The 27,726-nt window shown below is 40.1% G+C and overlaps 2 protein-coding genes and 1 long non-coding RNA gene across 3 annotated transcripts in view; all 3 read right to left on the bottom strand.

The window, feature by feature from the left end:
• Positions 1 to 706: 706 nt before the first annotated feature.
• LOC123513936 (myosin heavy chain, muscle-like) lies at positions 707 to 11,293 on the bottom strand. Its single transcript, XM_045271434.1, has 22 exons — positions 11,149 to 11,293; positions 10,186 to 10,769; positions 9,504 to 9,531; positions 9,266 to 9,374; positions 8,993 to 9,082; positions 8,694 to 8,856; positions 8,354 to 8,457; positions 7,946 to 8,083; positions 7,583 to 7,852; positions 7,246 to 7,416; positions 6,589 to 6,925; positions 6,442 to 6,485; positions 6,191 to 6,278; positions 5,851 to 5,968; positions 5,581 to 5,698; positions 5,001 to 5,474; positions 4,025 to 4,911; positions 3,812 to 3,890; positions 3,412 to 3,657; positions 2,233 to 3,020; positions 1,673 to 2,126; positions 707 to 1,516 (listed from the first exon to the last, which is right to left on the bottom strand). Exons 2-22 carry the CDS (start codon positions 10,691 to 10,693, stop codon positions 998 to 1,000), a joined length of 5,733 nt encoding a protein of 1,910 aa, XP_045127369.1. The 5' UTR covers positions 10,694 to 10,769; positions 11,149 to 11,293; the 3' UTR covers positions 707 to 997.
• A 5,521-nt stretch (positions 11,294 to 16,814) lies between these two features.
• LOC123513942 lies at positions 16,815 to 17,744 on the bottom strand. Its single transcript, XR_006677481.1, has 2 exons — positions 17,485 to 17,744; positions 16,815 to 16,916 (listed from the first exon to the last, which is right to left on the bottom strand). It is a non-coding gene; the product is annotated as an uncharacterized LOC123513942 (long non-coding RNA).
• Positions 17,745 to 20,254: 2,510 nt separating this feature from the next.
• Positions 20,255 to 27,726, bottom strand: part of LOC123513934 (myosin heavy chain, muscle-like) — an 18,452-nt gene continuing 10,980 nt past the window's right edge. Inside the window, 12 exon segments of the mRNA XM_045271432.1 lie at positions 20,255 to 21,030; positions 21,276 to 21,729; positions 22,115 to 22,902; positions 23,030 to 23,275; positions 23,780 to 23,858; positions 23,988 to 24,874; positions 24,999 to 25,368; positions 25,370 to 25,470; positions 26,073 to 26,152; positions 26,155 to 26,189; positions 27,257 to 27,374; positions 27,507 to 27,594. Coding sequence (XP_045127367.1) covers positions 20,503 to 21,030; positions 21,276 to 21,729; positions 22,115 to 22,902; positions 23,030 to 23,275; positions 23,780 to 23,858; positions 23,988 to 24,874; positions 24,999 to 25,368; positions 25,370 to 25,470; positions 26,073 to 26,152; positions 26,155 to 26,189; positions 27,257 to 27,374; positions 27,507 to 27,594 — 3,774 coding nt within the window. The 3' untranslated portion in view covers positions 20,255 to 20,502.

Here is a 27,726-nt window from a genome sequence, read left to right as displayed (position 1 = left end):
GAGTTGATCAGACGAAAAGCTTTAGATTCCACCCAATTTAGAAGAGCAGTATGAATGGAACCCCGCCATACATGTGAGGAATATTTCATACATGGGCGGATAACACCCCTGTACAAAGTTAACAGTTAATGAGGAGGCGAAAAAACTGACTGAGACGACTCAGAACGGCTAACTTCACAGAAGCTGTTTTAGCAAAAGATGAGAAGTGAAGTTTGTGATTTAGATTACAAGTGAAAAACAGACCGAGGATATTTAGTAAAGAAGAGGAGGAAAGTTAAGTGTCATTGAAGTGAGGATAATTGTGTGGAAGGTTATTGTTATTATTATTATTTTTTGTGCTTGCTTTTTATCTGATTTTATATATTTTTTTTTCTTTTTACCTTTAGTTTAGAAATATACTTTTGTTTTCTGCAGTATTCTGACACTCTTATTGTAAACATGAAGAATTTTTTTTTTTTTTTTTTTGTATTATCAAACATATGTCTGTCTTCAAAGCTTTATATCGTTGATTTTGCTCCTTAGTATTTTGTTAATTTGTGGTAGTGCGTTTTCCTCTTAAGAGCGTTAGTTCTACTTTTATATATTTTTCCAACCGAGAGGTACGAGTTTAAGTATACTAGTACAGTTCCTGCCTCAGGTTTCCCAGTTGTTCTTGCTTTTCCTACTTTTTAGGGTTATCACGTGAAATAAGTCATGACTCGCAAACCTATGTCCAATCCTTTATTTTTGTTTCATTTCAGAACAATAGTCGAGAATATTTTTGTGTTGCGTGCGGTTTGTGTGCAGGGTGACATGATGACCTGTAGGTTATTACAAGGAGGTACGAAAGGCTTTGAAACTTTACCTACTAAACAGAGCAGACTACATACGTAACTTATTTCGTTTCTTCATGTAATCTCACATAACATGAATGGATGCTTGAGTCTTAGTATGCTTATCGATAGTTTTCTACAAGCCTTTCATTTCCTCTGCTTTTATATGTGTGTATGATTGGAAATTATGCTTGGATTACCACCTCCTCGAGTTCCTGCTGGGCCTTGCGGTACTTGGCCAGGTTGAGGGCGGCGATCTCCTCAGCCTCCTCGATCTGCCTCTTGTAGGTCTTGATCTTCTGCTGGAGTTTGTCGACAAGGTCCTGCATCCTCTCGTGGTTCTTCTTGTCCTCTTCGGCCTGGAAAGTGAGCTCCTTGATGCGCCTCTCGCACTTCCTCAGGTTCTTCTGGGCGTCGGAGTGGCGGCGGGCTTCATCGTCCAGTTGGCCTTCCAGTTCTCGGATGCGGGTTTCCAGCTTGCCGAGAGCTTTCTTGCCTGTCTTAGAGACGTAATTTTCGCTATCCTCAAGCTTCAGTTGCAATTCCTTCACGCTGGTTTCCAGACCCTTACGTAATTTCTCTTGTGTCTGTCCGTGTTCCTGCTCGGCGCGAAGTTCGTCAGCTAGACGGGCGGCGTCCACCATGGCTTTCTTGGCCTTCTCCTCGGAGTTCTTGGCCTCGTTCAGCATCTCATCGTAATCAGCCTGAAGAAAGGAAGAGATTGCACATGAAAAAACGAGAGAAAAAAACAAAGCGTTGATCTATTTGTTACACGAAAAATATATAGAGAAAAAAAGAATATGCAAGCATCGCCTACTAAGGTATGGTGGAGCTTCTCGGTGAAAGAGAAAATTACTTACATGTAGGGTTTGCCACTCGCTGTCAAGCTTCCTCTTGGAAATGGTCAAAGCGTTAAACTGATTATTTGTGTTGCCGAAGAGCTCGCGGCAGTCCGCCAGTTCAGATTCAGCATGGCGGCGGGCACGATCAGACTGTTCAAGTAAAGTCCTGGCTTCCTCCAACTCGCTCTGAAGACCATTAGCGCGACGCTCAGAAATACTGAATTGTTCGCGTAACTCTGAGGCCAAACGCTGCTCTTCTTCAAACTTAACTTGGAAATCCTTAAACTCGCCCTGGCATTTCTTATATCCACGCTGTAGTTCGGTATATGCTTTGTTCGAGTGATCAAGTGAGATCTCCAACTCGTTGATGTCAGATTCCAGCTTCTTCTTCAGGCGAAGAGCTTCGGCTTTAGACTTGGCCTCAGCCTCGAGAGATCCCTGCATGGCTTCTAGGGCACGGATGTGGCACTTCCTACAAATGAATTAACATATTTTCGTAAGATAACCAGTATTAAGATCTTAACGCTATGCATTGTTGATTGTGTGCACTAATACATATCAATAAAATGATAACTTACCTTGTGTTATCAAATTCCTCTTCCTTTTCTTGGATACGACGATCGATTTCTTGCTTCACCTGACTGAGCTCAAGCTGGCCGCGGAGAACCTTGTTTTCTTCCTGCTCCAGTGCGGTCTCGGCCTCCTCGAGGGCGGCTTGCAGCTCTTCCTTCTCGATTTCAAGGCGCTTAGCATTCTTCTGAAGGTCGTGGTATGAACGGCCTCCCTCTCCGATCTGGTCCATCAAATCCTTGATCTCATCAGTGAGAGCCTTGTTTTCACGGCGGACTGAATCAAGGTGGTCAAGGTTTTCTTCATAAGCAGCCTTCATGCGGAAGTGTTCTGTAGAGTAGTTACGGCACTCTTTCTGAGAAGCATCCAGTTCGCCAGACAGGTCATCGACCTTCATCTTCCATTCGGAAATAACCCGGTCAAAGTTCTTCTGCTTCTTTTCAGCAGCGGCCGCTTGGCTTTCAGCACGCTCAACAATAACCTGGATTTCCTCAAGGTCCATAGTGAGCTTGTCCTTAGTCTTCAGAAGGTTTAGATTCTTCATGTTTAGTTGTTCAATTTGAGATTCAGATTCCTCGAGGCGAGCGGCGAGCTTCATACGAGCGTTCTCGAGCTCCTCAGCGCGAGCCACACCTTCTGTTTCGTATTTGGAGCGCCACATATGAGATTCATTTTGAGCCTTGGAATATAGGCGCTGGAGGTCAGCCTTTGCTTCACTTTCCTCATCCAGCTGCTCCCTGAGCCCATCGATGTCATGCTCCAGATTGCGATATTTTCCCAGCAGGGTGGCGCGCTCCTGTAGGATGGCAAGCACGTCATTAGACAAGAGCATATATATATATATATATATATATATATATATATATATATATATATATATATATATATATATATATATATATATATATATATATATATATATATATATATATATATATATATATATATATATATATATATATATATATATATATATATATATATATATATATATATATATATATATATATATATATATATATATATATATATATATATATATATATATATATATATATATATATACAGAGAGAGAGAGAGAGAGAGAGAGAGAGAGAGAGAGAGAGAGAGAGAGAGAGAGAGATTTCAAAATTTAATTGTTAGATATTTAAAATGGAACTGAAACCGTGATGTGTAGATAGACTCACCTTGCCCTCATCCTCTGCAATCTTCTTGCACTCTTCCAGTTGGCTAGAAAGATTGAATTTGACCTTGGCCAGCATGTTAATCTGGTTGTCGGCCTCTTCAAGTTGCCTCAAGAGGTCTGCATTCTCTACAGCCAGTTTTTTCTTCGCAGCGTCATAATCATTGAGGGTTCTTGTTGACTCGTCCAATTTGGCGTTGGCCTCAGTCATGTTGAGATGCAATTGCTTGATGTGCTTCTCTCCCAAAGCCTGTTGGAAGTAGAGGTGGCACTCACAATTATTTAAAGTCTACAAGGTTTAGTGTCATCAGGAACTGCTCTATTTGTAATATATTAGATATACTCAAATGTAAGTCACTTTTCAAATCAAATTAATTTAGATTGCCAAAAACAAGAAAGCTTACCTTGTCACGAGACAAACCATCAAGGGCGGACTTAGCATCTTCAGCCTCACGTTTCAATGCGTCTTTCTCCTTCTCGATTCTGTAAGTGAAGTGTAAAATTTAAGAAAGTAATACTCGGAAATTTGTGTCCTCGTTTTAGAATATGGAATATTAATTTTCCTGCCTGTACGTTTTAAATTATTACTCAAAAGAAGAACTGCATTCTCTACCCACCTGATCTTCATCTTATTCAGATGGTCGACCTGCTCTGACATTTCGGCCACTGCATCGTTGTGCTTCTTGCGGATAAGGTTAAGAGATGAATCGTGTTGAATGTTTGTTTCCTCAAGATCGCGACGAAGCTTGGCAAGCTCCGCCTCACGTTTCTTATTTAGCTCCACTTGAGCAATCGTGGCTCCACCGGCCTCTTCCAGGCGGTCGTTCAATTCGGTTAGTTCACGTGTCAGCTTGGTTTTTCCCTTCTCCGCCTTGGAGCGAGCCTGACGCTCATGCTCTACTTCAGTTTCCAACTCTTCGATGCGAGATTGCTGCTCCCTGAGGGTCCTCTGGATTTTGGAGTACATGCCCTGCTCTTCCTCGAGCTTGGTTGCCTGGGAACCATACTCCTTATCCTTTCGTTGGATGATGCCCTCCATATCTTTGTAGTGACGTTCTAAGTCAGAGACACTTTCTTGGCATAATTTAAGGTCACCTTCCACCTTCCTCTTAGCCTTTTCCACGTCGCTGCGCAGCTTCTTCTCCCGCTCCAGTGAGTCTTCAAGTTCATCAAGTGTTTGTTCGAGCTTGCTCTTAATATTGTTCAGATGACCACACTTGTCTTCTATTCCCTGGTAATCCTCTGATAGCCTTTGCCCACTCTCTTGAAACTGCTTCTTCTCTTTGTTGAGCCTGGCAATAATCTCTTCTTGGTGAGCGATTTCTTCTGTTAAGTTATGGATTTGATGATCTTTAGCAGCCTTCTCTTGATCAAGTTTCTGGAGAGTCAATTCCATGTCTTCAATGTCTCTCTTCAGACTAGTAGAATCCATATCAATGGTTTTCTTCTGATTGAAGACATCCTTTCGGGCTTCCTCTTCCTTGGTCAGACGATCTAACATGTCCTGAAAACGCAGAGAAAGTTTTGTCAGTGTGTAATCTTTGTAGCACTACCTCAAGATTAAAACTTACTGAAACAAACCACTGTACTTACTGTTACTTGAACCTCCAGCTCGTGTTTCTGAGCCTGAAGCTTGGCCTGTTGCTCCAAAAACTCAGCCATGTTGCCTTTGTTGGATTCCAGTTCAACCATAAGATTGTTCTTCTCTTCCAGAAGGGAAGCGTTAGAGACTTCCAGATCTTCTTTGAGTTTAAGTTCATTTTCCAGATCTTCACAAGCCTTTTCTGCTCTCTCTCTTAGCTTACGAATCTCGTCTTCCAGACGAGGCTGATTAAGAAGAGGCTTAACTTTCTGCCACAAATTAAACCACGGCCAGGACTTCAGTGCCATGAACTTCCTGACGTTACGTTGCACCACCACCAGAGCGACACGCTGCTCCTGAAGTCTTTTATATTCTATGCGGCTGATGAAGCCTCGCATCCAGGCCTGAAGCCAAGCTACAATCTTCCCGAGGCGGTCGTCACGCAACTCCTCCATGCTACCCAAGACACCAGCGCGGAAGAACACCTGCAAGATATAAGAATGATAATGCTGGAAACTATTTTCTGTGTCACATACAAAAAATTTCAAAAAAATAAAACACAAAGTTCCATTAAGAAAGTATACACGTTACCTTGGTTTTCCCCAACCTGTAGCTTTCAGGATCCAAACCAGACTTATCAAAGCAAATCTTGGCGGCTTTCTTATCATCAGGCTCGTTGGTCATCTCTTGCGATGCGAGGATCTTGTAACTGTGGATAGAAGCACTTTATTTGCCAAACGTTCTGAGGTTATATGGATTCAATACTATTGACACTTATATAAGAGTGCATTTAGTCCTGCTCATATTAATATGTTTCGTTATTAACAATCTTGTGAAAAGTTATCGTTGATAATTACATACCGATGCTTGAAGTCCGGATAAGGCATCCTGTTGGGGAAGCCTTTACGACAGATACGGATACCTTCAAGCACACCGTTACAAGTCAGCTGGTGCATAACTAAGCCAGCATCGATGACGCCTGAAACAGTGCAAGAGTTGTAAGTTATGATATAGCACTGTCTTTCTGAATCGTCATTAAAGTTTTCTCAAGAGTAATATTTTGTCAGGAGTAAAGAAAGCTACGTTATGAACTCTTCCGGTAAACCCGCATCATTAAATTACAGATATATCAGCGTTAGTCATGGACCTCACCTAAATACATGATGATATTCAATTTGCATATGCATAAGAAGGAACTCACCTGGGGACTTGGTCTCGTTGGGCACAATGCAACGGATGAAGTGAGGGTGAGTGGCGTTCAGGGTCCTCATCAGGTTGTTGAGCTGCTCCTGTGGGTGAAGGTGAATGACAGCTACCACAACATGTAAATGTTTTCATGTAAACAACAAAATCTTTTGACTTTTGATATGGCAGTTAATTGATAAGAAAGAGAGAGAGAGAGAGAGAGAGAGAGAGAGAGAGAGAGAGAGAGAGAGAGAGAGAGAGACTTACTCTGTATGCAGATGATACAGTTTTGAAGCCACCAGATTTTTTACCTGGAAATAAACAAACAGTTTACTTGTTGTTCATGACTTGCAATTGACTTTTACATATACAAAAGGATACTCAGATATCGGTGATAAAAGTAAATGATCTTACCCTTGCCACCGCTTTGCTCCTGTGTGCCAGACTGTCCGGCGTGATCAGCAAACAGAATCGGCAGGAGGTCATTGCTAGCCTTCTTGAGCTGGTCTACCACTGTGTCGTTAAGAGGATCCTTGTTTTTCTCGAGCCAGCCACTCAGGTTGTAGCTCACAGTGCCGGCGTAGTGAACAATAGCGAAGTGGGATTCCTCTTGACCAGGCTTGGGAGGTTTGGGCTTCACGAAAACATTCGACTTGCCGAGATGGTTTGTATTCAGTTTCTCAGCAAAGGATTTGTCGGTGGCCTTGGGGAACATAGACTCTTCCTCCAGGATGGACAGCAGACCCATTTTCTGAGATAAGACAATAATGAAAAATGGCGTTAACTTGTGTTTTATATATATATATATATATATATATATATATATATATATATATATATATATATATATATATATATATATATATATGTATTACTTTTTGCTATCCTTGGCTAGTGGCTGTCTCATAAAAAAAAAAAAAAAAATAAAATAAAATAAAATATATATATATATATATATATATATATATATATATATATATATATATATATATATATATATATATATATATATGCAGGTATGTAAAAGTTTACTGGTATATAAAAAAATATCAGGGTATTGATAACTATTACCTTCTCGAAGAGGTCAATGCAAGCCTGCAAGTCCATACCGAAGTCCACGAACACCCAATCAATCTCTTCCTTCTTGTACTCTTCCTGCTCCAGCACGAACATGTGGTGGTTGAAGAACTGCTGCAGCTTCTCGTTACAGAAGTTGATGCAGATCTGCTCGAAGCCGTTGTACTGAAACGTGCGTAGTTAATGTAATTAATTAATTATTTGCAAAATCTTTTATTAATTATGTGATCTCAAGAATAAAGTCATTCATGTCTTTTCCAAGGTAACTCTATATGTTTTCTGAACCATTATGACTGATGTAGTACAGTCCTTTATTAGAAGTGAGGCTTACTTCGAAAATCTCAAAGCCAGCAATGTCGAGCACACCGATGAAAGTAGCTCGTTTTTGTCCAGTGGCCAAAGTCTTATTACAGATTACGACCAGGTATTTGAAGAGACGATCAAACAAACTCTTGGCCAAAGCACCGATGGAATAGTTGCACTGGTTGACGTTCATGCCCTTTGCCACAAACTCGTTGCCGACCTTAATCTTGGGTTTGGTGATGTTCTTGTAGAGATCCACGGAGTCTACTCCCATCAAGGTACCGAGCCTCTCACCAACCTTGTGGACGAGAAGGGGCCTTATAAGATAGAAAATGAGAACGATGGTTATGTGTGACAATCAAAAGAAATTACGTCTGCAAAGAAAAAGTACCTCAGTGCCGTCGGGCTCGGCCTGCTCCTCGCGACCCCTTTGCTTGAATTTCATCTCACCCATGTGCATGACGCAGGCAGTGACCTTGTACACGTTGTGAATTTCCTCTTTGGTGAAGCCCAGAATGTCGAAAGCATCCTGAAAGTTTATTGGAAATTATATAAATTGTAGATGTAGCTGTCAATATGTTTTTCTTTTTATCATTTGCATACCATTTATGAAAGTAATAAGTTAGAGTCAGAATAACTAGATAACATGAATCTTTGTCACGAAATTTACTCTTAATTATATTCTGTTAGCTTTTTTTCGATTTTAATAACCTTACAAAGTGTATATAAAACGGCAAATACACGTATGATGAAGATTAAGTAGTGACCTACATATTATTGTGAAAAAAAAGAAACTCACGTGACAGAACTGCATGTCTTCCTTGTCGTCAATGGAAGGCACGGTGACCTTGCCCTGAGACACGTAATGGTAGTCGTGGATGTTGTTGGTGAGCAGACACATGGCTGGGGATTTAAGAGCGGATTCAAGCATGATTATTTATTCATTTTTAGTGTTATAAAAATTTTCCTGTACTGATGACTTGCCTTCATGGTGAGTTATATTTATCGTATAAAAAAGAGTGTTTATGTTGAATGCACTGTAGTATGCTAATAATTTTCTAGTGTGTTTTGATGTGTTCGAATATAAATGAAAAATAAGCATATGACTTTATCAAAACAAACCTCATCCTTATACTCACGCTTGATTTCCTTGACCTGGTCAGACATTATCTCGTAGAAGATATGGTAGGATCGCTCGAGAGGCTGTTGGGAGATGACACGAGCCTTCTCCAGCAGGTAGACCTCAATGTCACCACCAGACAGCTTGCCATTAGGTTGGAAGTGGATACGGATGAACTTACCCTGGAAGAAAGAAAGTGGAAAAATAATTAACTTTAGAACCTCACCGTAAAATTAGTATTCAATGTCTTGTGATAGACCCAAGTTCCTCATAGACAGTATGGATCAGCGTTTGTTAGCCTTGTATATCGACACTCACGAAGCGGGAGGAGTTGTCGTTACGGGTGGTCTTGGCGTTACCGAAGGCCTCCAGTACAGGGTTGGTCTGCACGATCTGGTCCTCCAGGTTCTGGGAAATTAAATTAGGCCAGATAAATGTCCTGTAAATCTTGACAGTAGTGAAAATACGAAGCAATGAACATTATCAAAGATTAAAACACTTTTTAGATTAATATTATATACTTCATATAATAGTATTATTAGGCATTAATTCAACAATCTATGATTCTTTGGACTTGAAAAGATATCTTACAGGCTTTTCCTTTTCTCCAGCCTTCTTCTTGCCTGTGGAGGCACCGACGTTGGCGAAGTAGGAGAGTACTTTCTTGGTGTTCTCAGTCTTGCCAGCGCCGGACTCACCGCTGAGGGAGAAGTGTTGATCACAGTCAATTCACATAAATATATTTTTTGAAGGAACGGCATGTTACAAATATCTGTGTTTGTTTTATATGTCTTGAAGTCTACGAGAAAAAAATATTATGAGTACTTACGTAATCAACATGGACTGATTCTCACCAACTGAAAACAAAACGGATACCAGTAATGCAAATGTTTACTCGGAAAACTCGCGCGCACAGACACACACACACACACACACACACACACACACACACACACACACACACACACACACACACACACACACACACACACATATATATATATATATATATATATATATATATATATATATATATATATATATATATATATATATATATATATATATATATATATATATATATATATATATATATATATATATATATATATATATATATATATATATATATATATATATATATATATATATATATATATATATATATATATATATATATATATATATATATATATATATATATATATATATATATATATATATATATATATATATATATATATATATATATATATATATATATATATATATATATATATATATATATATATATATATATATATATATATATATATATATATATATATATATATATATATATATATATATATATATATATATATATATATATATATATATATATATATATATATATATATATATATATATATATATATATATATATATATATATATATATATATATATATATATATATATATATGCCTGATGATTTTTTATTACATTAAGAACAATAGTATTCTTACTTACGTTGCAACATGTCCATATAAGCGCCGTCAGAGATGGCGAACAGGTGAGGAGGCACTTCATTACGTCTCTTGCCCTGGTAGATCTTGACGGTACGGTTGGTGTAGATGGGGTAGCGCTTGTAGGGATTCACCACAATACAGAAGAGACCGGAGTAGGTGTAGATGAGCTTTGCAACGTAACGTGTCTTCAGGTTGTACAGGACGGAGGGGTCGTTCAGGTACGTCAGGTTGGACATGTCCTCGCACTTTTCGTACTTTGGAGGGTTGACTTGATGGACTTGATCTTTTTTCCATTCCTTGGTTTCACCAGCAGCGAATACAGATACCAGATTATCCTTTGTTCCTTGGATTTCACCCTCAATGTAACCCTCCTTCGCATCAGGAATCCAGCAGGACTTCTTGGGATCGTAAGGTTTGGTGGAATCCTTCATTTTCATTTCCATGGAGACGAAAAGGTATTCGGTGGGGTCAGGGTCGGGACCCGTGCTCTTCTTGACGTGGCCAGGCATGTTGGTGGTGAGGGTGGGTGCCTAAAGCTGTCGAGTCGATGCCACAGTTCGATGATACAATGAGATTGAAGAAGTCCTGTGACATGGCAAAGGTAGCGAATTACGATCTACTTCGTAAACACTATTACTATTGTTTGGAATTTTAGGGGTTAATTGCTGATTTCAGTCAGAGAAGATTTGGAAGGACATGTGGATAACCAAAATAGTTTACAGTTTATTGTTTTTTTTTTTTTATTATTAATTTGTTGGCTTCGAGCAAAATTGGTAAATAATAGCGCAAATATGAATGGATGAAAATTGTAAACGAATTCTAAAGAAATTGGAACCAGTAGTATGCTGTAAGTTGAACACACAAAAAACTGCACTCCTATTTAACTGTATGAAAGTATCGAAGATTTTTAGTTTACGTAGGTAAACCGTCTTGAGGCAGTGTTTCGAATCTTTGGAGGACTTACGACACGCTTCACTGCACGGCCACGGGCACACCTCCGTCACCAGCACCCTGCGGAGAGCGTCTGGGAAGCCGGCTCTCTATGACTCTCCTGGTCAATTCTCGAGAGGACGCAGCGCGGAATGCCAGGAAGGAATGGGGGAGGGGAAGGAGGGTCGTAATACTCGCGGAAATAGATCTTCGGGCGCTATCTGGCATTCTGTCTCTTTTCCACTGGTGCCAACCCCGCGAAAGACCCTGGGTAAATTTGCTAACTCGGAGGTTCTTGAGGGCTCGCCATTCCGGACACCGTTGGATGAATTCATGCCGCTTGATGAAATTTCAAGTAGTGTAACGTTAATTTCTAAATTTTTGCACCCATTCCACTAAAACAGTTATTGGGGATAATATGATTTTCCATACTGGATTTCTGGAACCGTTTGAGTAGTTCTTTTTTTCTCTCTTTCTTTTTTGGGGGCCGTCGGCTCTCCACTCTCCCCATTTGCCTTTCTCTCAGTATATCTCACTTCTTTAAGTTAACTTTGACGAATAATTTAGATACTCTAAGTTTGTCATATGGTTTAAAATCTTCCAACAGGAAAAAAATAAATGTATAGGTAATTCCCTCACTATCTTTAATACAAAAGTGTTCGTTATTATTCTTATCATTCACAATAATTGAACAAATTTTTGGTTACGAACTGCTCTCCTTCTTCAAGCAATTAGCTGTTGGTTCTGCTTTCATAATGAACCATTAATCTGTACATTCATTTATTACAAAAACATATAAGAAGATATTAACTTAGTCTGCTTTATTTTTGCCCTGCTTACCCACCAGCCAATACACTGCTTCGCACCCCCAGACAGTAGGAAAGAAGCCAAACTTTACCCCTCCTCTTGACAGGAGCTCGTATTACCCCCAGTTATGCCCAAGTAGTGAAGTGCTGAAGCCACGTCAACAACAATAACCCCGTCTAGTGTTATAGCGTTATATATTTTGATACCAGTTTATTGTAAGGAGTAAGAAGGAGTTGGTGATATCATGTACTAGTTGCCTTTACAGTATGTGTGTGTCGGCATTGCCTTGTTTCTAAATTGAGATATTCACTTTTATGAGTTATAATTAAAGGGACTGCAAAAATAAAAGAGAGGATTAAGAGTGTGCATTACGTGAGTAATTGATCTGATATTTAGTTACTTAAGGAATGATTATTCTCTTTTCTTTGCAACTTCAGCAGATGTACCCAGGTTCTAGGCAGTTACACCAAAGATGTGCTTGGGTGGTGATATGGGCCCGAATATGGATACCACTATTAATAAAATTGCCTGCGCTACTAATGGGTGGAAGATGAACGGCCCTTCCTATACATACTCTTTCATTATACATACCTACAGGCGCTATATTCCATAGCGTAAGAAAAAAAAAAAAGAACACACCTCTTTTTCAAACATTCTTGTGAGTACGCTAAGATCTCGCAACCCTCAGGTCGTGAGACGAGCACTGTAGTACAACAAAAGCTAACCAGCAGCGACAGACAAATGTCAGAGAGAGCGTCAGTATGGTTTGTAGCGAAAAGGAAGTGAGTGTAACTGAAGTGTGCTTATCATGCCTGCATACTGTTTATAATCATTACATTATTTCCGCACCAAAACCAGTAAGACACTGACGTTTTTCAGTCTTTGCAGAACTTCGGAAGTACTTAGACATTGTTCATGTGATTGAATGTTTTATAAAAAAAAAAAAATCTATAAATGCAGCATCCGAAAAAAGTTTCTGCCTCTCCTCAAACGTGAGATGATATGTGATCTCTTCGAACCTGTGCAAGAATACCACATGTTGGCAGGACGTGAAGGACGGTCCCCCGGTCACTGTGTTTGCATCTTACTTTCTCGGACATTGATCGTCACCGTAAAGGTCTTGTGTCGTGCTCCCAATGAATGATTGCGTTTTACGGGACGCGGTATTAAGAGATTTTAGCATGTGTGATCCGTTTGTACTATGAGTGATCCAATGTATTTAATGGTTTTGAATGATGAACGTGCTCTTTTTTATGTGATGCTTATAATCCACATGTTCGCACACACACACACACACACACACACACACACACACACACACACACACACACACACACACACACACACACACACACAAACATATATATACTATTTTTGTTCTATATATATATATATATATATATATATATATATATATATATATATATATATATATATATATATATATATATCTGTACTAGTGTTTTAAAATATTATGTGTCAGATGACATTTGGACATTTGGAGTGTTTGCGTCATACTGAAAGAGGTAAGCAAAAAAATTATTGTTTGAAAATTATTAAAAATGGATTGACATTATTTTATATGATTTTGAAATAGTTATTGAGATTGGCATAGAAGGTGACATAATGATTTGCTAAGACTAGATGGATGTATATTTTAAGTATATACACGGTAGCTTTTAGTCTACACATTTTTTTTCTATATTCTTATGCTTTATTTTGTACTTTTATTTAGAAAGAATACTGGCCAAAGACAACACAACACTGATGATGGTGGTAACTGCAATAAGTGTAGCGTGACGCGTCTTTCATGTGTTTGGGGATGTGAAGGTTGCCAAGTGTGGGGATCGCGATGGATGGCACGGGATCCATCAAACCATACGTGATTCCTACAGGTGACTACTTTATTCAATGTTTAGAAAATAATAAATGAATTGATCCAGACATTATCGCCAACGCCACAGCTTACGTTTCTTCTTCCTTCCTCATCTCCTTTTTTCACTTGTCACTATTTATACCTTTAGTGTTAAAAGTTCTATATTTGATATTTGCAGGTGATTAGATCTCATGTCTTGCTGGTGATGAATTGCGCGAGGTGGGAATGAGTGTGGAGAACTATATCCCATTTCCATTATTTTCCCTTTTATATTCTGTAGTAAAAATGTTACGTAATTTTTTTACAAGTCAGTGTATTTTCTGTCACCATGTGTTCTTATAGTTGTTATTTAAAACTTTCAAGAGAAAATATTAAAATATAGTGTTAATTTTTGTGATATAAACATTGCAAGTCCGTGCATGGCTTTTATCTAAGGGTGCAGAGGATCTCAGCGTGCATCACTGTGGCTGGACTTCACTTTGGTCAACGTGGATGTACGCCACTTTTCATTAATTCATATGTAGTACTCGTACACTAGTACATTAATAGTTTAGATTAAAAACCAGATAATGATGGTATAATGAAATAAATATAAGTTTAAAGTCGACAGAGCCAACAAATGATCTGTTTTACTGCTTATGTTCTTTTAGTACTTAGCATTAATTGGTCGTAGCAATGTGGCCTGTTTTTTTCTGTATGTTTTTTTTTTTTATTCTACATTAATAGGTCAGTGCACTTTTATTCTTGCTGCGAATGAATAAGAAATGTATCGTCCTACTACTGCAGTTACGAGACTGAGACAAATATGTGCGGGCTTGGCAAGGATCCAATACCTAATAACATTTGTATTGTGAAAACCTATTTCTTTTCTTTAGCATACTTTTTTTTATCTAACTTTATTATATTTTTACTGCTACATGCTACATCAGGTACCGGGTATAGCTTGTAAGTCATATAGGTTCATGAAAGATAGCAGTATTTCATGAAAGACGAAAACTGCTACACCACGTGGCCTCATTACGTACAGTACACGACTGATGCCATTATCAGCTGCAGGGAGACTCTTGTTGATAATTATTGAAAACATGACTCAGTTAAGGAATTTGGCTTCATCACGTAGTCCATGTGTTACTCGCTTTTTTCTCTCTATCGTCTAAGTGACTTCGAAAATGTGTTAATTGTTTAATGTTAATCATACGGTAATGGTATTAATATTTTCATTCTATAACTTAGAATTCTTTCATTAAATACATGATAACGACGTCTTTAGCTTTGTAATTCATAGGTTGTACTAATTAAAGAATATATGAAGTGAATATCGAGGAGGACGAAAATAACAGAAATAAAGAGAGAGAGAGAGAGAGAGAGAGAGAGAGAGAGAGAGAGAGAGAGAGAGAGAGAGAGAGAGAGAGAGAGAGAGAGAGAGAGAGAGAGAGAGAGAGAGAGAGAGAGAGAGAGAGAGAGAGAGAGAGAGAGAGAGAGAGAGAGAGAGAGAGAGAGAGAGTAATAGTAGTAGCAGACTTGCGATACCACCCTCCTAACCATTCGCTTCTGGAATTTGAAAGAGCCATTATTAGGCCGTGCAAGTCCCGCGGGAAGTTCCAGTGACACTGACCGACAGTGGGGCAGGCACCCTTGCTGGGACTCTCTCACAACAAATGCATACAACAGACACTGGTGTTCTCAGTGTAGGGAAAGAAGTGACAACCCCCGGTCGTAAGCAGGTCGTGACTGAGCGAGGTCGTAAGAAGCAGAGTGTGACCACGGCTTAAAGTGGTCACCCCGTGGCATCAGTGGCGCGGTGCCCAGTCAGGGTACCAAGTTTTGCGACGTGCTCTCCAAGTCCGCGTTGGAATCACTCCCTCACGATCCACGTTTGTGGTCGTCGGCCCAAGCGGTTAATGTTGATCGGCGGTGCGAGGGCGAGGACTGCAATAAGATGAATCTTCCGTTTTATTGATCGTTGGCTGTTTATGCTAATCATCGGGATATGGTTGTGTAATTGTTATGCCTACAGTGGCATTTATAGCGTTCATTTTTCTGGTTATTTTTGTGGAGGTCATAAAACACTTTGGACTGTCTGGCACTCCCGCTGCCTGTGTATTTGTCCAAGCATCATTGTCTTCATGACGGCCTCCTACTTTTAGGGAATGACTCACTTTCTGCCAGAAAGTTTCTCTTCAGTGACGGCCAAGTTTACGAGTATAGCAACGGCAGGCGTGCATCGTTCACGTCCTTGGTAAATCATAAACTTTCGGTCAAGCTTCATAAAAATTCTTGGCTTTAGCAAGACCAGTATCTTGCATCCCTGATGACACTCCCTGACTGGGTCACAGAGTACCTGTTGCCGAAATAACGTTCAAAGTAAACTTTTCCGCCATACCAACTCACGTATTCATCACACCGTCTCAGTACCAAGGAAACGGTGGCACGAGAAAGGGAGAGAAATAAGCTACCATCTGGTTATGTTATTTATGTGTTCTTCCCCCCTCGCCTTGTGTCATCTTTCTTCGTTGCTCTGGTATGCTTCAAGATCCCATTTTAGGACAGCTAAACCTGACACCACAGGACGGTCGCCCATGACAGTGTATCGTGCTCGGAGTACACTTAGGTCACCGCCATCTCCACCACCGTCTGCACGTGCACGCCTCTACTCAGAGGACTGACTGACTGACTGATTGATTCACGCTGCCTCAGCAAAAGGATCGTGTGTCGTACCACAAAGACAAACAGGAATCAGTAATCTATTCTTGGTGCTTTAGAAGTCTGGTACCAGTAAATTTGTTTTAGGTAATTTTCCTTCCCTTAAACATTGCAGTTTCTATTCCGTTATTTTGTTATTTGCTTTATGCCACTCCGAGAATATTTAGAGATAGTGTGTTGGGTATATGTAGGTGTAGGGAGGGAATAGATTATGTGCGTGTGTGCATGTGTTTCATGCTTCTGAGATCTTATACGTAACTCAGTGATAAAACAGAGATTCTTCAAGGTAATGGTTTTCACACAAACAACGTGTCATTGAACCCCCTTCTCTTTATCACTCTTCCTTTCGTCACACCATCTGCTCCTCGTCATGGCTTGCTTCCACAGCCACTCCACGTCCACGCGTATGAACACTCCTGAAAAAACAGTAATGACGATATCATATCCTATTTATTGTATAGGAATAAATCATGTGATGCGTGAAAAGTAGGCAAATCAATTATTTTGTTATATAATCTTTACTTAGAAATGTATTCGAAATTTAGAAAGGTAATCGAGTTATGAGACTGATAGTTTAGTTAGTAAAACTGATAGTTTAGTTCATTCTAAGATATACAGTTTGTGAGAGAGAGAGAGAGAGAGAGAGAGAGAGAGAGAGAGAGAGAGAGAGAGAGAGAGAGAGAGAGAGAGATGAGAGAGAGAGAAAGACAGACAGGAAACCAAACAAACAAATGGGAACACAAAAGGCAATCAGAGATAATATATATATATATATATATATATATATATATATATATATATATATATATATATATATATATATATATATATATATATATATATATATATATATATATATATATATATATATATATATATATATATATATATATATATATATATATATATATATATATATATATATATATATATATATAAGAACTTGAAATGAGCATGGTATGGGAAGAAGACAAGAAGACATACCATAATATAGGATAGAGGAGCGGAGGATGATGAGCAGCAGGTGCAGGCGTTTGAAAAGGTGTCATGTTGCTGGGGCGGCGAGGCAGGTGCGTGCGTCACAGGTGGAGCGGCGGGCTGCCTGTTGCTGCTGCACCTGTCTCACCTGGTCGGGGCACGAGGGGAGGGTGACAAGGAGTGCTGGTGGGTATAGTATCTCGCTCCGCCACCAGGTGTCAGCCGAGCCTGTATGCCCTGTCGCGCACCACATCTAGAGCTGCACATGTCCAAAGCGATGGTAGCAGTTGTCTGTAAGGCACAGGCTGAATGAAGACCAATGAATATAGAGAGTGTTATTTTCATTCATGTTATGCTCAGTACTATAAGTTAGTGGTAGTGGTGGCGGCGATACTATAAAGTATCAACACTGGTAGCGCTATTAGTAGCGGTATCATTATGCCTTTTCTTATTATTATTGTTGTTGTTTTAATTATTATAATAACAATAATAATGATAATAATAATGTTATTATTATTATTATTATTATTATTATTATTATTATTATTATTATTATTATAGTTATTATTATTATTTTATTATTATTATTATTATTTTTATTATTATTATTATTATTTTTATTATTATTATTATTATTATTATTATTATTATTATTATTATTATTATTATTATTATTATTATTATTATTATTATTATTATTATTATTATTATTATTATTATTATTATTATTATTGTTATTATTATTATTATTACTATTATTATTATTATTATTATTATTATTATTATTATTATTATTATTATTATTATTGTTATTGTTGTTCTTGTTATTGTTCTTGTAGTTCTACTACTACTACTACTACTACTACTACTACTACTACTACTACTACTACTACTACTACTACTACTACTGTCACTATTACTTGTAGCAGTAGTAGATTTTGTTTTAGAGAAAGCAATACTCCTTCTCTTCTCCCATATTTTTCTTCACCTGTTTCCTCCTCTCCTTTGCTTCATAATATTTACATATCTGTAAAATGACACATCACAAGTAACAAGTAGAAAGTCAGATGTAACAAAAAAGAGCTTCGGCCAGCACCACTGCGTCTAAATATGAGTCACCTCGTTGTCAGTTGTGCTGTAGAGGCAACTTATGCACCCTCATTATTTCATCTGTTGTTGTGTCCTCGAGACATTCTTCTTGATGGGTGGTACTTAATTTCTAAGAAGGGAAGTTAAGGGGTTGAATAGGCTTTTCTTGTAAGCGAAGATAACTTTTACAGATGTAACGTGTGGCTGTGCTGCCGCGCCCCATAACGCTGAGCCTGTTCTGAAATCTTCAAGGCGCCGCTCTGCCCCCGCTCCGTTTCCGCCAGGAGGCCGGTGAGTGTTATGTATAATTCCCAGGTTTTCCCGGCCTGAGCTATCTTTACCTACACCACACTCTGCCACTAACGGTCACCCAACCCCGCAGAATATTCTCTCTCTCTCTCTCTCTCTCTCTCTCTCTCTCTCTCTCTCTCTCTCTCTCTCTCTCTCTCTCTCTCTCTCTCTCTCTCTCTCTCTCTCTCTCTCTCTCTCTCTCTCTGATACCTTACTATTTCTTTCTCCTTCTGTCTCGTCCTAAATGTGAGACGTGTGTCGTGTCGACCAGCGCCCTCCTGCCCTCTTCTACTGACGGTGGCGCTTGGGAGCTCCTATTCCCTCCCAAACACACACACACACACACACACACACACACACACACACACAGGTAGATTCATAGAGCCCCTGATGTGATTCTTAGGATATACATGGTTTTTGTTTGGCCACACGTACAGTAAGGTATTACAGAATGGTCGCAGATAGACTAAGAGTTTATGCAAAGAAGAATAACAAAGATGATCCAAGACTCAAAAGCTTTTCCTACCGGGATAGATTAAATTGCCTTCAGTGGGATTCATTAAAAACAAAGGATGTGTGGTAAATGAATTGCAACCTGTACAAAATATCATCAGCTAGATCAAATTCTCCTTTACAAAGAGTTAAGGTTGATGAGAAGTTAGTAGATGCACACACTTAGAACAATTGATAGAAGAGGTCAGATAGATTTATGGACACGTTCGCGTCCCCCACCCCCCCACACACACACACACATCTCTCTCTCTCTCTCTCTCTCTCTCTCTCTCTCTCTCTCTCTCTCTCTTTTTGAGGTGTAATGTTACTTGTGTCCCTGACGTCATGGTATACGTAAAAGGAATTGTCTTCGTTTATCACTTGCTCTATATTATTCCAGCTTATCTTGATGGTTTAAAAATATGAAAAGATTAACACTGATATTTTAATGAATCACAATGCTATTCATGCAAGTCATTCAGAACACAGTGAAATTCAAAATGCGATGACTTTCGGCAAAGTACATTAAACAAGTAGTCAAAGAAGGAATAGGAGAGCGTCGCCATCTGTTGGGCGCCGCGTGCACTACACCGCCGGCCCGCCTAAATATAAACCCATGGCTGGTGGCGCCACATAGCTACTTCATACCGCACATCGCTTCGCCGCTATTTGGACTACATATATTATGTCAGATGTATTAACAAATGACCGTTTGCGTCATCCTGGTGGAAGCTCGAAGCATATCTTGCCAGCCATATTGACTGGTGTTACTTTCCTTCCCGTCTCAGTAGCTTTGCGCAGTCCTCGTTAGATGTTCGCTCTTCGCTATTATGCTGATTACGAGGCGCTTTTGCTGTGGTTTATATTCAATGCTCCTTACTATAGGGGACTTAAGATACTTCAATGTTTATGATGATTTTTATTTTTGTTTTGTCAGATTACACTGTAGTAATGTTACTAAATTTAGGCTTCAGTTCTCCTGTAAAGGTTTTCCTCATCTAAGTGAACTGCTACTAACCATTTTTGTGCCTATGTGAGGGTTAAGTGGTAGGTCAGTAAACAATTAGATGAAATAATTGTTGCATAAGTTTTGAACTTTAGAAAACATTTTTATTGCAACTATTGCAAATTTACACCGTGTACTGTTTAAATTCATGCGCAATATGCCTGTTCTGTGTACTCCTCGAGTTCCTGCTGGGCCTTGCGGAACTTGGCCAGGTTGAGGGCGGCGATCTCCTCAGCCTCCTCGATCTGCCTCTTGTAGGTCTTGATCTTCTGCTGGAGTTTGTCGACAAGGTCCTGCATCCTCTCGTGGTTCTTCTTGTCCTCGTCGGCCTGGAAAGTGAGCTCCTTGATGCGCCTCTCGCACTTCCTCAGGTTCTTCTGGGCGTCGGAGTGGCGGCGGGCTTCATCGTCCAGTTGACTTTCTAGCTCGTGTATTCGAGTTTCAAGTTTACTTATAGCTTTCTTGTTGCTCTTCATAGCGTTGCTCTCTATCTCCTCCAGTCGGACTTGCATATCCTTCATGCTGCTCTCGAGACCCTTGCGCATCTTTTCCTGGTTCTGGGAGTGTTCCTGTTCAGCGCGCAGTTCATCGGCCAGACGGGCAGCATCTACCATGGCCTTCTTGGCCTTCTCCTCAGAGTTCTTGGTTTCGTTCAGCATCTCATCCAGATCAGCCTGCAAGTATATTAATAGCAACATTTTGTTCATCACGTGACTACCAATGTGGCGCCACGATATTGTTTTATAATCAAATACTCAACCTGCCTGTTATCATATTCATATATCTTCTATCTATATATAACATAATTTCTATGCACAATTTCATTTCAACCTACCTTTCGTGTTATTAACTCTTCCTTTCACAAGCCTCGCCACTGAACTGATCTCAACAACAAAGTAAAGAACCAACTGAGTCTCACCTGCAACGTCTGCATCTCGTTTTCTAATTTCCTCTTGGCGATGGTGAGGGAGCCGTTTTGGGAGGTGAGTTGACTGATTTGTTCGTTAGCATCGGCCAGGTCTGATTCAGCCTGGCGACGCCCTCGGTCAGATTGTTCAAGGAGAGATCGGGATTCATCCAGCTCTCCATTCAGGGCGTTAGCGCGGCGTTCAGAAATGCCCAGTTGCTCTCGCAGCTCAGACGCCAGTCGTTGTTCCTCCTCCAAGCGAGCTTGCATGTCTTTCATTTCTGTTTGTATCTTTTTAAGGTGTCTCTGCATGTCGGCGTTGGCTTTGTTGGAATGATCAAGGGCGATCTCGAGCTCGTTGATGTCAGACTCCAGCTTCTTTTTCAGGCGAAGGACCTCAGCCTTAGCCTTGGCCTCGGCCTCCAAGGAAGCTTGCATGGAGTCGAGAGCATGCTGGTGACATTTGCTGAGGAAGACGGACGGAGAATCAAATAGTAAAATAACCTCTGTAAGTTTTTAAGACTCTCTCTCTCTCTTTCTTTTTTTTTCTTTGCTATACAAGTAAAGGATGTTAGAAAACGTTGCTTTAAGAATAACTGTTGCTCCTATTATATGAATTGGAGCCCATGAGTAAGAGGAAAGAGTGCGGAATCAAAGCGGTAAAAGCTAACAAGTAAGGGGTTTGTAGTTAGAAGGACGAAAAGAGGCTGGAGACATGAGATATGCAATTCAATTTAGGATGCAGAAGTTAGGATGTAAAAACTGATTAAATCTATGTGACCTACTCCCTCATCCCACCTTCCACCCCACTACAGGAATAATGTCTTATATTGTAAGTATATGTGACTAACCGAGTGTTCTCGAACTCTTCTTCCTTCTCCTGGATGCGGCGGTCGATCTCCTGCCTGACCTGGCTGAGCTCCAGCTGGCCACGGAGAACCTTGTTCTCCTCCTGCTCCAGGGCGGCCTCGGCCTCTTCCAAGGCAGCTTGCAGCTCCTCCTTCTCTATCTCGACACGTTTGGCGTTCTTCTGAATTTCGTGCAAGGATCGGCCTCCTTCTCCAATTTGATCCATTAAATCCTTAATCTCATCAGCAAGATTCTTGTTCTCACGTCGCACACCATCTAGCTGTTCCAGGTTCTCCTCATAGGCAGCCTTGACACGGAAGAGCTCGGTAGAATAGTTACGGCATTCCTTCTGCGAAGCATCAAGTTCAGCAGCCAGATCATCGACCTTCATCTTCCATTCACTGATAATTCTCTCAAAGTTCTTTTGTTTCTTCTCGGCAGTGCTGGCTAGGGTTTGGGCACGCTCTGTCTGGATCTGCAATTCCTCAAGTTCAGTTGTGATGCGCTGCTTGGTTTTCTCCAGTTGGAGATTCTTAACATTGAGCTGCTCAATTTGCTGCTCTGCTTCTTCCAAGCGAGCGGCGAGCTTCATACGGGCGTTCTCGAGTTCCTCGGAGCGGGCCACGCCCTCGCTCTCATACTTGGCGCGCCACATCTGAGAATCGGCGTTAGCTTTTGATAGTTGTCGCAGCACGTCAGCCTTAGCCTCGCTTTCTTCATCCAGTTGCTCCCTCAGACCGTCGATGTCATGTTCAATGTTGCGGAACTTTCCAAGGATTGTTGCTCTTTCCTGAGAATAAAGCATACTTACAATAATACACTTTGTAATAACTATGAATTAATATTATTGATTTTTTTCGTACAGTACGTAACTTATCAATAAGAGTTCAAGATTATGTTTACAAGAAGTTTCTTACCCTGCACTCCTCGTCGGCCAGTTTGCGGGAGTCTTCCAGTTGGTTGGTAAGAGAGAGTTTCACTTTGGATAGATGGCCGATCTGGTTCTCTGCCTCCTCCAGCTGCCTCAGGAGGTCAGCATTTTCTACCGCCAACTTCTTCTTGGCAGCGTCGAAATCATGTAAGGTTCTGTTTGCCTCATCCAGCTTCGCCTGGACTTCATTCATTTGAAGAGTAATTTGTTTGTTTACTTTGTCCCCTGCAGCCTGTAAATGATGATTTTGCGTGACCATGACTATCGAGGACGACACTGCCGTAGTGAATACCTTGTCATTCCTCTAACAAGTTACATCATAGATTAGAACAACCGCAACTACTACTACTACTACTACAACAACTACTACTACTACTACTACTACTACTACTATAATAATAATAATAATAATAATAATAATAATAATAATAATAATAATAATAATAATAATAATAATAATAATAATGTAATAATAATAGTAATGATAATAATAATAATAATAATAATAATAATAATAATAATAATAATAATAGTAATAGTAATAATACTGGTAATGATTTTACTTATTATCTTCCTGCTGCTGCCACCGCTGCTGCTGCAGCTTCTGTTATTGTTACTGATGTTTTTGCTGCTGCTGCTACTACTAACACTACTTCTGCTACTGTTATTAGTATCATCATCATTATCGTCATCAGTGTTCCTTTCCCCTCCCTCGAACAAAGTGGCACCTCCTCACCTTCTCGCGCGCCAGGCTGTCCATTGCCGCCTTGGCCTCATCCGCCTCGCGCTTGAGGGACTCCTTGTCCTTCTCAATTCTGAGGAAAAATGAAGTTATTTTTTCCTCTAGTTATGAATGTAAGTCTGTTTGATTACCTAATGAAGTTCATATTACTGAAATATTGCTTGAATATTTAGTAGTATATGAGTAATGTGGCTGTGCTCACCTTGCCTTCATCTTGCTTAGATGATCGATTTGCTCCGACATTTCCCCCACTGTCTCGTTGTTCTTTCTTTTAAGGCTGGCCATTGCTGCTTCGTGCTGGATGTTCGCTTCCTCGAGATCACGGCGAAGCTTGGCCAGCTCACTCTCTCGCTTCTTGTTGAGTTCAATCTGGGCAGCAGTGGCTCCTCCAGCCTCGTCCAAGCGATCTCCCAGCTCTTCCAGTTCTCGCCCCAACTTGCTCTTGTTCTTCTCGGCCTTCGCTCTGGCTTGCCGCTCGTGTTCAACCTCTGTCTCGAGTTCCTCAATACGAGATTGCTGATCCTTTATCTGCCTATGAACCTTAGCTAGTGCATTCTGCTCTTCTTCCAGCTTATTAGACAGGGAGGTCAACTCCTTGTCTTTACGCTGAATTGTTTGTTCCAGTTCCTTATGACTGCGCTCCATGTCAGCAATGGACTCCTGGGTCAATTTTAAGTCACCCTCCACCTTCCGCTTTGCCTTTTCTATATCAGAACGGAACTTCTTTTCTCGTTCTAGGGAATCCTCCAGCTCGTCCAGGGTCTGCTCCAGCTTTACCTTCACCTTACTCAAGTGATTACACTTGTCCTCGATGCCCTGCAGGTCCTCACCGGTCTTTTGATTGCTTTCCTGTAGATGTTTCTTTTCTTTATTAACCTTGTTAATAAGTTCATCTTGGTGCGCGATTTCATCATTCAGGTTACGTATCTGGTGATCCTTCGTGGCTTTATCCTGCTCAGCCTTTTGGATGGTCAATTCCAAGTCTTCTATGTCTTTTTTAAGGTTGCTGACTTCCTGCTCGATCTTCCTCTTGCCCTGGAAGAGTTGATTACGAGATTCTTCTTCTTGCTGGAGTCGGGTACAGGTTTCCTGAAGTGAAAGAGAACATGATGTAATATACATAACACTGTTCGCTACTTCAACTACCAAAAATGTAACAAGATGCTAATTATTTTAATTTATGGTTTACAATCAATATAATTAAATTCCTTACATTTAGCTGAGCCTCGAGTTCAGCTTTCTGACTCTGCAGCTTCGCCTGCTTCTCCAGAAATTCAGACATGTTCCCCTTTGAAGACTCCAGAGATAAAAGCAAGTTGTTCTTTTCTTCTAGTAAAGTCATGTTAGCGGATTCGTATTCTTTGCGAAGCTTACTCTCTTTCTCAAGTTCTTCAAGAGCTTTAGCAGCCTTTTCCTCGAGTGCTTGGATTTGGTCCTCGACTCTGGTGACGTTGAGAAGAGGCTTAACCTTCTGCCAAACGCGATACCAAGCCCAATTGCGGAGCTTCATGAACTTCCTGACGTTCCGCTGCACTACAATGAGAGCGATGCGTTGCTCTTGTAGCTTCTTGAACGCAATGCGTGATGTAGCCTCGAATCCAAGCCTGGAGCCAAGACAGGATCATGCCCACACGGTCGTCACGCAACTCCTCCAGGCTGCCCAACACGCCGGCACGGAAGAATACCTGCGGCACGTAATTAAAATGTTCTCGTCCAAATATTTCATGGCACACTAAAAAGCTAGTGATCGAGATGCATTAAGTTAGTCTGAGAGTATACTATGTCATTTCCTAGCATTTTTTTTGTCCTAAGGTGTGAATTCCTGGCAGACTCAAAAGGTGACACGTGGAAGAGCCATATATTTTTTTCTTGAATCGAAAGACTTACTTTGTTTTTTTTTTGTTTTTTTTGCTTTAATCTAGAATGATGATAATGAAAAGATTTTGATAGATAAATAGATATGCACGTAGACAGATAGATTAATAGATAGGCTGTAAGTAATGACGTCCTGCATTTTGTATTTTCTTCAAGATTTTCCCTTATTTCCTTAAAAACTGTCAGATTCTCTTTCGTGTGCTGTGTGATGACATCTTTGAAGTGTGGCATCTCAGCCAAATGGCGATTCAGGGTCCGTCAGCGTTCTTCAGTGGCTGCGGCAAGATGGTTTACTTCTCTGTGGTCGGGGAGAGAATGAATAGCTCTCCCATCTCGCCATTTGGCAGAGATGACACACTATATAGCTGAGCAGGAGTCAAGGAAAGGGACGTTGGTTACATCACGCTCGTACCTTGGTGTGCCCAATTCGGAACTTCTCCGCGTCCAGATTGATGATCTCCAGACACACCTTAGTGGCAGCCTTGTCCTCCCGGCTTGCGTCATGGGCTTGGAGGCGAGGATCATGTACCTACGAAGGGAGGGTGTGCTGATACAGCCAATGCAGATAGATAGAGGATAGATATGTAGATATAGATATATGTAGACATATAGTTGTGTATATATAGATAATAATGCATAAACATAAAATGTTCGTTAGATGGTTTGATACATTTACATCTTATTTATGTTTATTAACGCTCCTTTCCCCCACACACACACGCAGAGAGAGAGAGAGAGAGAGAGAGAGAGAGAGAGAGTTAGGCACTGTTATAATTTTATTTTACTAGTACCAATATTATGATGTACATCAGAGAGGATGTACTAACAATCATCACACGATGGACGTTAGATCTACCGAGATGGAAAAACCACATGATATCTGAACTCCAGAAGATACCAGATGTGACATGAATGTCAGGGGAAGTGCTAGCTAGACATCCAAGTAGACAGTTCCTTGGATGGTAATGTCTCTTATACATCTGTGTCAGTTGCTGAAATCAAAGGCATGGTTGTAGAATATCGTGACGAAGTGGAAGATGATAAATGTAATCCACATAGAATCCAGTATCAGAGGTCAGAGGAGCTCAGTTCACCTAAGTGATGTTACGTGTACATAATGCACACTGTTTATATCAAATGTAAAGCAGATAACTCTTCATCATAACATTCCAAGAGCCTTCATCCTCTGTTTGTGCTGGCTGCTGTAGGGCACATGTTTTACATAGCCTCCGTATAAAATCATACCTTATCCATACATTTATATCCTTTCAAAGCTCCCGATAGCATTATCAACATTATTACTGATTCTATTGAAGTTATCTGTTTCAGTAAAATGTACCAAGATCCGAAAAACATGTCGATACGTTTAAAAGTTATGAATTTTCTTTTTTGTGTTGGCCATGGGAAAACATAACATTATAGAATTAAAAGGAAAACTTTGAATTTGACAGAAATTAGCGTTAGAGAAGCACTAGGAAGTAAATTTAGATGTAATACTCATAAGGAAAAGGAAAAGATGTATACAAGATAAAATTAAATGTTACTTCAATTCAGTATGTGATTTAATGAGACCGTGAAGTTATCCGCAACACTGACCTGTGCCTGAAGTCAGGATAGTAGAGGCGGTTGGGGAAGCCCTTGCGACAGATACGGATGCCTTCCAGCACACCGTTACAGGTCAGCTGGTGCATGATGAGGCCTGCGTCACACACACCTGCGGGCGTCACGGTCGTGAGGAAAACGGAAGAGTACCAATAAGTACTTATCAGTTTACTCTTTCATGTATCTATTTATTTACTCAAGTGGAGGGAAAGGGTGAAACCTGTTACTTTGTCCCTTGACTCACCTGGGGACTTGGTCTCGTTGGGCACAATGCAGCGGATGAAGTGAGGGTGAGTGGCGTTCAAGGTCTTCATTAAGTTGGCGAGCTGCTCCTGTTGACAAAGGAAGGAACAAGATGGTCATTGTGAGAGGTTTCAACACAAAGCTTAACATTCTACGTGGAAATCAATTGAATATATATATGATTACTGTCCTTCATTTTTGGCTTACTGCTTCATGGAAAT

The sequence above is a fragment of the Portunus trituberculatus genome, chromosome 37 (genome assembly GCF_017591435.1).
Source record: "Portunus trituberculatus isolate SZX2019 chromosome 37, ASM1759143v1, whole genome shotgun sequence".
Lineage (NCBI taxonomy): Eukaryota > Metazoa > Arthropoda > Malacostraca > Decapoda > Portunidae > Portunus > Portunus trituberculatus.
This window is presented reverse-complemented; position numbering and strand designations above follow the sequence as displayed.